The sequence below is a fragment of the Gymnodraco acuticeps genome, unplaced genomic scaffold (assembly GCF_902827175.1).
Source record: "Gymnodraco acuticeps unplaced genomic scaffold, fGymAcu1.1, whole genome shotgun sequence".
NCBI classification, from domain to species: domain Eukaryota; kingdom Metazoa; phylum Chordata; class Actinopteri; order Perciformes; family Bathydraconidae; genus Gymnodraco; species Gymnodraco acuticeps.
In genome coordinates this window covers 2,988,141-3,004,040 of record NW_022990502.1, presented here as the reverse complement: position 1 = coordinate 3,004,040, position 15,900 = coordinate 2,988,141, and the positions used below count along the sequence as shown (strand labels likewise).

General features: G+C 41.0%; 1 protein-coding gene across 1 annotated transcript in view; it reads left to right on the top strand.

Annotated features, from left to right (window-relative positions):
• Positions 1-15,900, top strand: part of uvrag (UV radiation resistance associated gene) — a 118,585-nt gene that overhangs the window by 38,822 nt on the left and 63,863 nt on the right. The window contains exon 12 of the mRNA XM_034226822.1: positions 4,248-4,413. Within this exon, the coding sequence (XP_034082713.1) occupies positions 4,248-4,413 (166 nt within the window). The remainder of the gene's footprint in view (positions 1-4,247; positions 4,414-15,900) is intronic.

The following is a 15,900-nucleotide window of genomic DNA, read 5'->3' as shown; positions in this document are numbered from 1 at the left end:
ACCCTAAGTTATAAAGTTATGAGTTTAACCCTTAATACAGTTACACCAACTCAATAAAGCTCTTAGTATTCTACAAATGTTTAAATCAAAGTTAACCCTAGCAGTCAGTTAGTTCAGTTTTAAGGTTTCAGTCAAATTACTTGTCCCAAGTTTCTGCCTGACAGATACTGTAGCGGTTTTGAGTTTTGAAATCACAATTTCAGTCAGATCAACTACAGAGCATTTATACAGAGTACACACACTGAAACAGAGACGTCTAAAGACAGAATGTTACTCACACAATTCTAGAAGTCACCAGTTGTTATCCTGTCAAAATCGAGTTGCACACATAAATAGTCCTATACATACTTTTATTTGATTTCCTTCTTATTTATGTCTAAACTCAAGGGAGCCAGAGCAGAGGGCTTAAAGAGCCGCATGCTGCTCGAGAGCCGCGGGTTGCCGACCCCTGGGTTAGTTGAAGGCAATAATATTAAGTTGAACCTAATATTTTGTATTTAAACTTAATATTATTGCTTTCAACTAACCTAATACATATGTGAAATCTGTTGACATATAGACTTAATTCAAGTCCACGCTTGAGATTTTTCAGTGTAGACATTAATATTCATCATCTAACATAACCTCTGTGTCCATTAGACTTCCTGCAAAAGGCAGTACAACATGCACTGAGAAAGAGACTATGAAAGCATGCATGTTACCATCAATCATTCACATTTTATTTATATAGCCCAATATCACAAATTACACATTTGTCTCAGGAGGCTTTATAGTGTGTGCAGCATACAACACCATCTAACCTTAGGCAAGGCAAGTTTATTTATATAGCACCTTTCAACACAAGGCAATTCTTAGTGCTTTACAAAAAACGAAAGACATTAAGAACCTTAGATCCTTGAAAACGTACATGGAAAGAAACCCCCCAAAAACCCCATAATTAAGAGGGAAAAAATGGAATAAAACCTTGGGGTGAGCAAGGAGGAGGCAGCTCTTCCCCAGGATGGACAGTCAGAATGTAATTGTACTTTTGTTAAAGCAAAAGTGACATTGCAGGTAAAAAAGGCAAGCAATAAGAAACAAAAATAAGAAAAGCATACATTATTAATTAAATAAAAAAGAAAGACAAATAAGTATACAACCATGGCTAAAAAATTAGTAGCAGCAATTTAAAAGTGACATAAATAACATATTAAAGTATTGAGAATGAAATGTTGGGACATTTATAAAAAGATATGCTTTTAAATAAAAGTGACTATTGCACAGTACAATTGCAGACAAGTTTAAAGGAATAACACATTTACAACATAAACAATCCAAATAACAAAAGTGATAATAGGAATGTATTAGATCTAGCTCAATGTCAACAATCGTTCATGTGCCGCCAAAAGATCCTAAAGTAGGCGTCCCTTCCATATGGGCATAGATTTGTCTCATAATTATTTGTGTGAACATAAAAATAATTTGTGTGTAAATATGTGATTTGTAAATGTAAAACACCATCCACAAATGCATTTAAAAGATTTACAAACTCACAAATAAATTTACAAATGTAAAACGGATCTGCAAATACGCTAAATATTTTTACAAATAAAAAAATATCTGTGATTATCTCTTTAACATTTACAACTTTCGATCAGGCATTTGTGAAACCATTTTGTATTTGTCGACCAAAAATGCGCTCGTGGATCTCAAATCTCTGCTCGTGGATCGTCTTTTTACACACAGAGTTTTGAGACAACCTTTCCGCCGGTCTCGGCTAAAATCTACTCGTGTCACTCGGTTATTTTCGGAAACCACGTGATGGCCTGCTGATGACGACATTTCCGCATGGTTTTCAAAGTAAGAGCATCATGGTTTATTTTTAATGCTCTGTTTTTTTATTATAATGAACAGCGGAACGTTAGATGCATTCTTTATCACCATCATCATCATGTTAAAGTGATACAGTTAGTTTGTATTAGTTTATTGGTTCAACTTTCTTCATTGTTTTTTGTGTATTCAGTCAAGTGGGTCAAAGTTACAAAGCACTTCACATTTGTATCGGCCTAGTTTTACCTTACCAGTGCAGTGGTAAGGTAAAACTAGGCCTTGTGTTTGTCTCAAAACTCCATGTGTTTGTCTCAAAACTCTGTGTGTGTAAAAAGACGATCCACGAGCAGAGATTTGAGATCCACAAGCGCATTTTTGGTCGACAAATACAAAATGGATTCACAAATGCCTGATCGAAAGTTGTAAATGTTAAAGAGATATTCAAAGATCTTTTTTTATTTGTAAAAATATTTTGCGTATTTGCAGATCCGTTTTGTATTTGCAAATTTATTTGTGAGTTTGCAAATCTTTTAAATACATTTGTGGATGGTGTTTTACATTTACAAATCACATATTTACACACAAATTATTTTGATGTTCACACAAATAATTATGAGACATATCTAAGCCCATACTTCCATTGCACACCGTCGTTCACCCCTGCTCTGTTTGTGTGAGGTCTGCCTGGAGAAAGCAAGATCAAGTCCAGAGCTGTCCGATGGTGTGGAGGTCAAACAGGCCTGCAGGGGAGGATGTTCCCCATTAGAGGCCAGGGTCAGGGTTAGGGGAGTCCTAATCCTGCTGTGGAACAGAGTGGCACTCTGCTGAGCCCTTCAGTGTTTTAGGCTCTCTTTGTCAGCTCAGCCTGACAAGATAGGAGCTGTCTCCACTTGCACCCTAAGGTGTCCTTTAGTTATTCCTGTTAGTGTGGTAACAGAGATCATGAAGCTGTTTACTCCAGGTGCTTTTGGAGCTATGGAATTGATCAAATACAGGAAGAACAATGGTACAACATAGTGCTTGGCGGTATACCATTTCAGACCGAATACTGTGAACTTTATACCGTTTGATATTCATTTTTCATTTACCGCAATACCGTTGAAAAAGTGGTGAATGGCGCTTGAGCTGTGCAGGAGACTCCTTTCACTGCTGCACCACTGAAATGCATGCTGAGGCAGAGTGCCAAGCTTAGTAGCAGTAGCATAACATGTGAAGCAGAATGTTAAGATAGACACTGAAGACAATGAGACTGGAGATGGAGATACATTCGACACACAAGAAGAACTTGTGCCGAGGAGACGAGTTGTGTCTGTCGTTATGAGTTTTTTTGGATTAAAAAAATCTAAAATGGACCAAACAAACATTAATTGTAAATGTTGTTGAACTAAAATTGTTGCCCAAGGAGGTAACACAAGTCATATACTCCACCACCTCAACAGAAAGCACTTATGAAGAATGTATGAAAATACGATCAGCTTCAATAAGCAACGCTGGTGAAACGTCTAAAGTCGAGTCAAGCATCGCTAGAAGACGCTTTTGTTCGAGGGACCGCCTGTGATAGGAAAAACGTATAAATGTAAATACATTTCCAATCATTGAAAAATGAATAAATACTGTGATATACCGTGATACCGTTATCATATGGAAAAATACCATGATAGGAGTTTTTTGTCATTGCGCCCAGGCCTATGTAAGCTTTCTGTTTCAGAAGACACAGCATGAGCCAAGGAACATACTACGCACAATTGCCATAGTCTATTATTTCCACGCATTAAGATAAAAAAACAGGTTATTTTAAATATTTGCCTCAAGCAATGTCCTGCTGTTGTTTGAGAATGTGAAACCACTTAGTGTGTTGTCTTGAAACCATTCCTCGTACTTGAAGCAAGATGCTTCTCTGTCAGAAATGTTCACAGAGGCATACAGTTTCCACCCTAAAGTTTCCGGCGGGCACAGAGGGGAGATGCTTTTGCTTCTCAAGCACATATCTGAACAAAATTGGGGATCCCACTGCAACCAACGTTTTTTGGGACTTTGTAAGTTCTGCCAAATTCTGTATCACTTTCAAAACAGCATCCCACATGAATGCAGCTGCTCTCTTTCCTGTGGATACCAAACTATCTTTGGTTGGAACTGTATTTATTTTAGTTTGTGTTCCCAAGATGTGGACATGGTATATGTAAACACAGTTTAGTTTTCCATGTAATGAAAGTGAAAGTCTATACAAAACATACATTGCTGACTGTGTGATTTGAAGTTGTCATAAAATACTGACTTTTGGATGATTTAAGATGCTTCTGTTTGGAATTGAATTTGCATTATGTTATTCTGTAGGCTTAGAGGCTTTGTTGTGTTGGTGGAATAATAAGAACAACATTTCTGCTTAATGTTATCTAATGTGTGATTTAATTTCATTTATTTTTTACTGTGTCCTGCAGCAAAGGATGATGGGAGCGTGGCGGTCGCCCTGGGTTACACGTCGCACCTGGTGCTCATGATCTCGTGCTTCCTGCAGATACCTCTCCGGTACCCGGTGATCCACAAGGGTTCACGCTCCTCCATCAAGGACACCATCACTGACCGGCTCACTGAGAAGGAGAGAGAGTGAGTAGGCCCAACACTCCACATGGAAACAGTCAACTAGGGAACATCTCAACAAGCATCTCTCTCATCAAAATACACGCTGATGTACCAGTTGGTCTTCCTGCACAAACCCATCTTCCAGGGTTTAGGTTTCTCAAGTGAATAGAATATTAGGAATGGCTTTCCATCATTTTTCTAAAAGGTAGCCCGTCATTACAACACATGTGTTACTAAATGATGCTTATAAGCACTTTATACAATTCTACAGTTTTATTGCAATACTATTCTCATGGAGACCTTGAAGAATTGGGTATAATCTGATTTGTGTTGTTGTGATTTAAAATGTCATTCAAACCGCTCCTAAACAGGGTAACTGTGGGGATAGATAGTTTATACCAACATGTGAACATGTAATCCTAACAATTTTGGGAACATTTATTGTTTATAGGGCAAAATCTAATTGAATGTAACTTAACCTCTTACCATTCCCTACACTTCTTTTCGAGAGGTAGGGGTGGGGGACAGGGGATGGTCAGGGGTAGAGAAGAAGTCAACAGTATATGAGTTTTGCAAATCATTGGAAACCTGAAGATTAATGATACAGCTCAGTGTTAATAAAAACATATATTATTATTTAATGAAAAAATTAAGAATGCCTCAGCACATTATGAGAGTAGTATTTTGTTCCCATGCGCTGTTATGGCTGATAAATTGTTGAAGTTATTTTTAGATGAATACCTTTTTGTTACACAGATTTGGTTCCAAATGTAAACATTTTAACTTGTTTGTAAAAGGAAGATTCAAGTGTTTTTGTTCAGATATCTTCAGCGGGAAGTTAAGGGACCCCTGGGAAATTAAGGGGCCATGCCAGTTTTTCCGTCGTCAACATGAAAAGACAGTTTAGTAATAAAGCTAAAATAATGAACTTCACACAATGTTTCTACCACTCGGTTTGATTGCAAACACAGCAAGGCTGTGGGGTCAATCATTGTATTTCAAAAGATAAGACATGACTGTGTGACAACATGGCAACTGGTGTTAGTGTCAAAAAAGAGAAGGAACATGGATCACATTCTTAGTTCTTATGTGAAAATTATTTTATCCATCCAACAATTTGACCACAAATGATAATCAATCTGTGGAACTGTGGGGAACATACATTGTTTTTTACTTTTGTGAGATTATCCAAAAGTTTGGACAATCTGCTCTGTTTGATTCCGTTGTCTAGTCTTGTTAGTAACGTACAGAGAAGCGATTGCCTCTAAAATCCCTAGTGACTACTCAGTGGAAAAGAATGAGTGTGAGATGAAAGGAGCGAGCATTGATCGGACATCTTGACTGGTACACTTCCAACTGCAACTGTCAAGATTCAAAAAGCATAAATGTTTTTACAATTGAAGAAAGTAACATAAAAGTAGATATGGCAAAACAAAGAATGCAGGCATAACATGTTTTTTCTTGTCATCATTACTTCTTTATGAGCATGTCTCGTTTATTTTAATCAAGTTTATTCACTTTATCCATCAAACTGAAAGAGCCAGATCAAATAAGTCAGTGCTGCTGGAACCCAAACACCTGGAATGTTACAGTCAATACATTGCCTGCCTTGTTATACTGTTATTCTCTTTGAGGCTCTATATTTATTTTCAACAGGGCATCAATTCAGATGTTTTATAGTGGTAAGGAGTTGTAAACCTAGAGAGGCTTCTACTGCTTCACTAAGCATTTTAATATCAATGTAAAGGGAATCTATTTGTATATGAGTGTAAATAGCCAAAGTGGTCTTACATTCTTCAGAATGCAATTCAAGATAGTGAATGCCTTTTTTAAAGATTGTTATCAGAAGCTGCCTTGAAAAGGTCTGGCAGGGTTTTGAATGACAGTTTTATAGTTTTAGTACATCATTTTTTTCTCCTTCTTCCTGATAAGTGGCAGTTATCCTGCGTGAACAAAGTAACAATGACTGCAGTAACAATTGTTTGCTTCCCCCGCAGTGCAGAATGCAAGAGTCTTTATAGTTATCGTTGTTACACCCCTCAGCTGCATCGCACTACAGTGACCTGTCTTCCATTAGCTCGTGGCAGCCACAGTTCAGTGTTCTGACTATAAGCAAAAACACATAATGATATTCGGAGGAAAATCTCTGAGATGGAAGCCCCTCGCCAAACATTTTTTTGTCAAGAAACCAAATTGCTCAACTCAATGTCATCACAGACAAACGCTGCCTCTTATTATGCCTTCAGTGGAAGACCTAATCAATGTATAGTCTGCAATTGTTTTTTTCAACAAATAAATACTTTTAGTGTATAAATCCCCTAAAATCCAGACTTTGAAAAGATTTTGGCATGTTTGTGTCTATTCTGATGAGAACAACATAGTGAATGGGAGGAGGTGTTTGTGTATGAAAAACTAAAACGCAATGGAGAGATTGTCAGAAGTATGTTCCTCACTTCTACAAGCAGCGTCTGGGGTTTTGAGGTCGATCCCAACCTTGCAAAGTAAAACAATGTGGTTGCTTGGCAAAAAAAACATATAATTCCCATTTTATTTCTTGTAAATGTATAACTTTAATCTGAAAATTCCTTTTTTGCCCCCGACCAAATGTATAACTTTGTCAAAATATATAATATTTATTTTCTCGTGATCTTTCTATTTGATTTCATAAAATATACTGTATATTTTTTTGTTTTTCTCAATTCACGACATTGGTGTTTGAAATAATGAGTTTATTAAAAAGATATTGCCCCCCTCACACGGCTTTCAAAAATAAAAACGTATAAAAACCCCCTCACTCCATATGCAGATATAAAAGAATCCGATGCTAAATGCAGAGAAACCTCAATACATAAAAAAAGCACATCTCTCACCCTTTCACTACATACCTGCATAGCTTGGCTGGGAGGTGCTGTCTGTCGTTATCTGTTTGTTTTCGCCCATAGTAACAACACGTTCTTCTTTTTATAGAGTATCTATAATGGAGCTCTGCTGAGGGTGTAAATCAAAGTGCCCGTTTAGAACACATGCTTCTGTCACACCCTCGGGCTGTAAGCACTTTGCTTCCTATCCTCCTCACCGCATTATATCATTTTTGTTGAATCAAACTATTCATGATTGAAACTACTATGTTGACATGGAGGGAAGCGAATGAGAAAGCAAGAATCTAACCTCACCTGGGGCTTTGTCGGGGTCGTTTGTCATGAAGTGCACAGGCACTGTTATTACAACAGGCACGTCGTAATGAAATTATTGTTTTTGTATGTTCTTCTCTTGTAACTATGCATCAAGGTAGAATAAAATATCCCTGCTGCGTTATGATAATTGCACGCTTGGGACAGTCAGCTCAGGCGTGCACCTTCCACACATACTGACATTCCACACATGCGAGCGCCTCTTCAGTCAGCGTTGGATGGGGGGTGAGGGTGTAGATTATACTGTAATCAGCAGTGTTACTAATAGGCGTGGATGTGGCTTAATATGACTGCTCCCTTTGAGTTGGAGTGAGAAGTCTGGTATGTTCTTGGACAGTGAAAGTATAAAGATGAAAATTGCAGAGTCAGGCTTGTACTCGTCAGCTATTACCTTATGCTCATCATTTAGCTTCTGCTGTGCAGGGCGTTGTTGCCATCAGCAAAATATCACTGGCCTTTTTTATTTTTGTTTAAAAAATAAATATGAATCCTGTTTATTGCTCAGAACCTGGCCCGGTTCTGGACTACTTTGCATCGGATTGTAGTAAGAGATGTTGGTTCACCTAAGACTGGAGTTTATATTAGTGTTATTTAGGACTCTTAGCTGTAATGCCCTGTTTTTATTTGTATCTAAAGCACAGATCTACTGTAGGTCCATCTAAACAGATATGGGTACTTCAGGAACGGTTGTTAGCCATGCATTGTGTGAGCAGTCTGCTGTGTTCTTCAGGTGTCTGTCAAGTATTGAGCTGGGCTTGTTTAAAGCCTGGAGTAGGCTCATTATAGTAAATTATTTAAAGTGGTAGGAGAAGAGAAGCAGGCCACATGGCGGTGGTGAATCAGGTGATTATAACAGGACTGCAGACCAGAAGCCTCTCTTTGTTTTTAATTCTCACCTTTTGAATGTAACAGGAGCGTGGCAGACATTTACCAACTATGGGTGTAACCCTGTGATGTAGCGAAACACAAACAATTTAAGATCAACACCATGTCTCCAGCTGACCTGCTCACTGCAGTCAAAGTGAACAGCTGATCTGGGTTCAGCTTCAGTACCATCCATTCGGGCTGCTGGTGCTGCTGGACAGAACTGTCTGAGACAATTATTTTTTTGTTGTGTCAGACGGTATAAAGATGTTTTCTCAAAGGTCAGACTAACATGCATTTTACATTTTAAACAGTTTTTGGTTTAATGTCATATCCCTTCACGTCTATGTTAATGTAATAGAATAGACGTTGTTTTATTCTATTTATTTACCTTTTATTTTCATTTTATTCCAAAATGGATTAATTGTCACATATTATCATGCACATGAGCTGTAGAAATATTTTAAATAACTGATTTTGAATCCGTATTACAATAAACATTTGACAAATGTCATTTCTTGTCACCGCTCATGATCATCTCTGAAAATATCGATTTAAAAAAAAATGAAATTGTTTAAGAATCTCCACAATTATTTCACATTTGTAGGGACCAAAGCACACACTAGGTGAGTGAAGCTCTGTCCTATCTGCCCAGTCTGAACGCCCTGATTGTACAGAGCAAAGCAGCTGGGTAGCTCGTGTGTATCTTCTCCAGGCTCTGGAATAGTTTGGCCTCCCATAGCAAGGGTCAACACGTTTACCAGTATCTCTTTGTGCTGTACTCTCATTCCATAACAAGTGACCGCTTATCCCCTGTTGAAGCACGTGGGAATAACGTGTAAATCAGCACTGACACTTTCACATCCAGATGTGTCATACTTAAAAAGACAAACAGCTGGGAGAAAGTGTCTGAGAAAAAGAGAGACATTATCACACAACACAATGATTGAGCGACTATCTCTCGGTGTAGTTCATTATGTCATGACAACAGCTGGAGAGGCTCAATAGGAGTCCCTTCACACATGTCCATCCTACCATGCAGGATATCTACGCCAGTGTCCAGCAGCAGAAACTAGTAGGCTGTGTGGCTTTTTAAAAGGCACCACAAACCAGCATCTCCCTAAGGTGTCCCTGAGTGGGGCCAAACGTTCCAGAAAATGTTCACCCCCTCCTCCATATGTTTGTGACCCCTGATGTCCTAAGGGGCTCCAGACAAAGCAAAATGATGTGTAGGGAGACGGAAAGCAACTCGCCGGGCTCTAAAAGTGCACAGAAAAGGGGTGATTAAAGTGTCGGAAAGAGGCAGCCCGTGGTGATAAGTGAGGTGGCATGGGATCAGTTTTCTCAGAGCGTGGCAGGATTAGCAAGCAGTCAGTCAACTGTAATGGGGTGCACATAGGAACCGTATGGCATTTTAGGTGCATGCTGCACTCTAGGCCCCTGGTAAATGGTAATTGTCCTGACCCTACTTTTGCAAAGTGATGAATCTTTATGGAGTTCTTAGATGACTCCATGCATCCATAAGTAGTGCTTATCCACCTATTGGCTATGCTGCAATACCTAGAGATCCACATTTCAGTAGCTGAGATATTCAATCATGTTATTGTCCAACATAAAATCTCTCATATTAATTCTCAGAGTTATGGGTGTAGTTGAGTCAAGTCAAATTCCTTCTGCCTGTTACATGAAGTGTTACAAGTATTGAGCCTTCAGTGTAGTGTGAAGAATGTGAATATATTTCACCTTTTGAGTCATTTTATTCCTTTACATCTGCAGAAGTGAGTGATGCCTGACTTGTTTCATACGGGCTAATATGTTGCCACATTAAAAGGCATGTGTTGATCTGAATAATGTAACCCTCCTGAGTGTAAAACTAGCCTCGTTGGAATGTTTGAGAGTAAGGTGTTGAATATGGCACTCCTGTATGATTTGGCTTGGGATCACATTCAAAAACATTTTCTGAAATCAGCGAGCTCTAACGCCATATTGCACTCACATTTTGTCCTGCCGAGAGCCCGGTTCCAGTGTTTCTGATTGCTTTGGGGAGAACCAGAGAGATGCGATCCAGATGTCCGTTGTCTGATTGAGTCCAGAGCCCGGCCATTAAAAAGAAAGCGCTGCCTCATATAGGCCAAAGTATTACAGCAAATCAGTTTTTTTAGTGTTCTTTATCACAGCTGAATTAAAAAAAGGATGTAAGTGGGATTTACACATCACTGCTTGGTTCAAGCACAAAATAAACTGTTGGTGGAGGCCAGTTTAAGACGAGAGGAACCTGTGGGCTCCAAGAAAAGAGGTTATTGTACCTGGGCTTCAGGGGTCTCATGTCTCTTCACATGGACTATGTGCTGAGAGCAGAGGGGAACTAAACTAACCTGTCCTGTACAGCAATGGCAGGGAAAGCAGTGACATCCTGCTGAAAGTGTGGCAATCAGTTAAGGCAATTAAGTAGCTAAAGTTAAAAGGGTGAGTTCACCCAAGGCTTTCTATCTTAGTAGTAGATATCTAGCCATGCAGATTTTTTTTAATCTCTTGCTTTTCAAATATCTGGTACCAAGCCAAAATGGTACAGTGTGGGTCATGGCATTTTGGCACCTGATCAGTATTCTCTTTCTACATGTGTCCTCTGTTAAATCTCCAACTAGAACACAAGATCTGTATAGTTATCACAGCTTTTAAACTCATGTGCTGTTATCAATTACATTAGTATTAGTATATAATTAGCATTTCATGGTGTTCTATGTGTTTCTATAAAATACTGCACGGCACTACTAACACTCTAAAAAACATCATGTTTCCTTTGTTTCAGCTTTTTTAACAGAACTTCAAGTTTAATACAGCTGAGGTTCTTCTTTGGACACTCTATTTCTCTCCCTTGTTCTGTCACATACTGTAGTTACTGTTCTTCATAGAAGAGATGAAAGAGGTTATCAACTTAATAATAACATTTAAACAAATTCCAACAAATATCTCATTCTTTCGATCTGATGAACTACAAAGGCACTCTGGGACTGCACTGGACGTTTACTTGTCTTTTGAGATTGTCTGATATATTACTCAAGGACAATGGAAGGACTGATGTGTTTATAAAAGCTCTAAAGATGTTGAGGAGTCTCCTCTACATTGACATGTTAGTTTCATATGCAGCCCTTCATCTTGGAGCCCTGCTGTGACGTCTATTTGATCAGTCTTCCACATTTTATTTAAAAGATAACAAGAAGCATCTGTGCTGAATGGCTCTCTGACGGATGCATTGGGTTGAAGGGAGTGGCCCCGCCAGCTGAGAGCCTCTCATGATGTATTCTTGTTCATAGATTCAGGGTGTGAGCCATTAACAGCCTTTTGATTTATGATGGAAATATTATATATATATATAAAATATATATTGACAGCTTTGACCATCATGCAGACTGCTCACTTTGTGGTGCCAGTTGGATTATTGCATACACGTCGCCTGCAGAGGTGGTTTACCAGCCTTCGTTTAGATCCCAAGAGGCACAAACGACGTCTGGTGACCATCCCCCCCTCAGTGGAGGGCAACGTATTGTTGCAGAGCATCTGCGGAGGGGGACTCCACTGGGGCAAGTGACCTCCTACATCACGGTCTTCACAGACGCATCCGTGACAGGATGGGGGGGGGAACCTGCCTAGAGAAAGCTGTAGGTGGTGGCTGGCCTCTGACAGAGGCTTGGCACAGCAACCTCCTGGAGCTGCAGGCAGTAATGTTGGTCCTACAGCACTTCAAACCCTTAATACAGGGCAAACATGTGCTAGTGAGGAGCAACAACCCCACCACAGTGGCGTACATAAACAGGCAGGGCGGAGTCCGCTCCGTAGCCTTGTTGACCGCAGCAGAGAACCTGTGGTTGTGTGCTTCACAGAATGTGTTGTCTCTAAGGGCCCTGCACATCCCGGGGCGGGAGAACGGGGGGGCCGACCTCATGTCAAGAGGCGGGCCCCTGCCAGACGAGTGGAGGCTTCACCCGGAGATGGTGAAGCAGGTCTGGACTCAGTTCGGAAGAGCAGAGGTGGACCTGTTCGCCAACCGGCGCAACAGCCACTGTGCCCTGTGGTTTTCCCTGGCCCGGCGGGACAATCCGCCCTTGGGGTTGGACGCATTTGCACACGAGCCATGGCCAAGAAAGCTGCTTTACGCCTTTCCACCGCTGTATCTCATTCCCCCCCTCCTTGAGAGGGTGAGACGGGAACGTCTGTCAGTAATGTAATAAATAATAATAGTAGGTATTTATAATAATAATAATAGTAATGATATATGTGTATATATGTACAGAGTCACATTGATTCACATGATTTCAGGTGTTAAGAGCAATGATGGCTCTTGGGAAGAAACTGTCTTTAAGTCAGTTTGTTTTGGATTGTATACACCTGTAGCGCCTGCCGGAGAGCAGCAGGTTCAACAGGTGAAAGCCGGGGTGTGAACTGTCCTTGATAATGTTTGTGGCTCTACTGAGGCAGCGGGAGGTGTAAATGTCCATCAGGGAGGGGAGAGGGCAGCCGATGATCCTCTGTGCTGCTTTTACGACTCTCTGGAGCCTCATCCTGTCGGCCTCAGTGCAGCTGGCGTACCACACTGTGATACAGTATGTCAATAGGCTCTCGATGGTAGAGCGGTAGAAGAGCAGCTTAGAGGCCAAGTTGTTCTTCCTGAGCACCCTCAGGAAGTGCAGACGCTGCTGGGCCTTCTTGATGACAGCTGTGGTGTTGTCCTTCCAGGAAAGGTTGTTGGTGATGAGGACTCCGAGGAACTTGAAGGTGTGGACCCTCTCCACACACTCGCCGTTAATGTCGAGGGGAGCGAGGTCGGTAGTATTCCTCCTGAAGTCTACGATGATCTCTTTGGTTTTTGTGGGGTTCAGTGCCAGGTTGTTCACTGAACACCACGCTGAGAGCTTCAGTACCTCACTCCTGTAGGCCGACTCGTCTCCTCCTGAGATGAGCCCCACCACAGTGGTGTCGTCAGCAAACTTGACGATGATGTTCGCTGGACTGCAGTCGTGGGTGTAGAGCGAGTACAGGAGAGGGCTCAGCACACAGCCCTGAAGAGAGCCGGTGCTGAGAGTGCGGGTGGAGGAGTGATGGGGGCCAAGTCTCACACGCTGGGGGCGGTTAGTGAGGAAATCTTTGATCCAGGAACAGGTGGGTGGGGGAAAGCCTAGGTTTGATAGTTTAAGAGTAGTAGAGGGCTCCACCTGTGCTTATATAACTAGGGTTACAATACGTAACCCCCTGTTTTGACTCAGAACCCCATATTGTGCCTTTTACTCAATGAACAAAAAACACCATGTGAAAGAGTGAAAGTTTGAAGCCGAAAACACGACTAAATGTTTACTGAGAAGAGGTGTATTACTGCTCTGCCTCCTGGGCTGTTGAAACCATGTAGGTTTAGGGCACTTACTGTTTTGCTTTGCTTTTATGGCACGGAGATAGCTGCTTCTAATCAACGATCATCAAAGCAAAGTGAACATTTTGATCTATATCACCAGCGTTACTGCATACCTTTTCTACCGTTTAGCTCAAAGGATAGCCCAAGGACACTCCTACAGAACCGCTTGCCTGGCTGCATTACTCTTAGTAAAGCTATGATCATGAGAATTGGTGTTGACCAGAGACTGCCAAGAGGTTGAAGTATTAATCCTAAACGGGTGTTATAATCTTTTGATTTGAGGTTCGATAGCATGTCATTATTTAAATAATGTGTTAGGGATGCAGTGATGTCTGCTCTGGCTTAGGTTTTTGGCAAGAGAACAGTATGTAGGTCAGATTGAGCTCCTCTGCATGTGATTTAAAACAATGGAATAAAAAACAAAAGGAAAGGGGAAAAATCAGAGTTCAGGGGTTTGGAGCTGGGGTCAGCAGACCCCTGGATATTCTTAAGAGCCATGATGAAAACTCAGTATGACAGAGCGAGCAACCACCACATCACTCAGGAGACTTTAAGCAGCACACACCAAGATGGCGAAACAGTTATACTGGGGTCCTAAGTGCAGCAGCGGCCATGAAATAGCATTCACTGACAGATGCTCAGTGTAATCATTTCTCAGATATTGAAAATTACAGCTCACTGTGATCTATATAGTAACCACTGCAATTAGAGCCTTGACATTTGCAAGGCAGGTGTTTTTTCTTAGTGGGCCGACATGATTTATGGCCCTGTGCCATTTGAGATCGCACATTAAAGACATTGTGACACTCACAAGCACACCTCCCCCCCCCCCCCCCCCCCCCCCACCATTAAAACAGGGGTGTGCACATATTGGCCAAGCCTCATCTCCACTATGCGAGCCAGAAACTGTTGTTTTGCACATTTGGCGTATTAATTAGGATGTCTAAACAGGCAATCCAACACATGTGGAGACCTCGGCCTGTGTATACATTACTGCAGGTCAGCCGGTCACCAGGAGTCTTCCCACCCTCTTCTCCTGAACCACAGCAACGCTCAGCACGACCACCCACCTGCAGAGCTGTGTCTTCCTTTATGTGTTTAATACAACAGACCCAAGAGGGAATAAGGAAGTCCAATATACTATAACATGCTTAAATATACATGCTGTCTATGGTTTTCACAAGAGGCCCCCACTGACCTTCTCTAATAGACTGCTTTTAACAGCACTGCCTGTAGAGACTATGGCCAGTTTAACTCAGAAAACAGGACTCCATTTTGACTCCAGTATTGTGTAAAACTCCAGAAACCAATGTGTTCTCAAACAGGCTGCATGTACAAAGAAACATCCATACACAAACTGGAGTGTTTGGGACATAGTAAACCCATCTTTTCTCTTTGCCCACAAATGTGTCCATTTAACTGCAGGGTATAAAAGACGTCATGTGCTGCTGACACCTGCTCGGAGGCCCCTGGCTCTGCAGTCCTGAGAAAGTGTAGCCAGTGGGGGTGGTGGATCACTCAGAGATGACAGAAGTATAAGTCAGCCAGCTATTACAAGAGCCCTCAACAGGAATAAAAGAAAGGGCAATGAGTGTTTGAAAAGAAATGGACAGGACGAGAAAGCAAAGCACTTCCTATTACTTCATGTCATCATTGTAGCTCTATGTTTATTGGTTGTTCCTAGTCTTCACAAGAGTCCTTTTTTTATATTTGAAAGTTGTCTAGACCGGCTGTTAAAAAGCTGGCGCATATATTCTCACTCATAAAGACAAGGGACTTTCCTGTGAGATGCGGCTTTTGTCTTTTTTTACAATGTGAGGGCTCTGCACTTATAATCACATATCTTGAATGTGCGCAAGAAGCTAGAGCGTGCACGTTAATATCCTGTGGTTAAGAGAAGTCGAGAAGGAAAGAGGAGAGACATTATTTAATGAGAGGGGAGAATAAAAGTGACAGATTTATTTTTGCTGTCTTTTCCTTCTCATCTTTTTGACCAGTGCACACAGAGTTGAATATTAGCTAAATGAAAGCAGATTTGTTTCAGCAATCAGT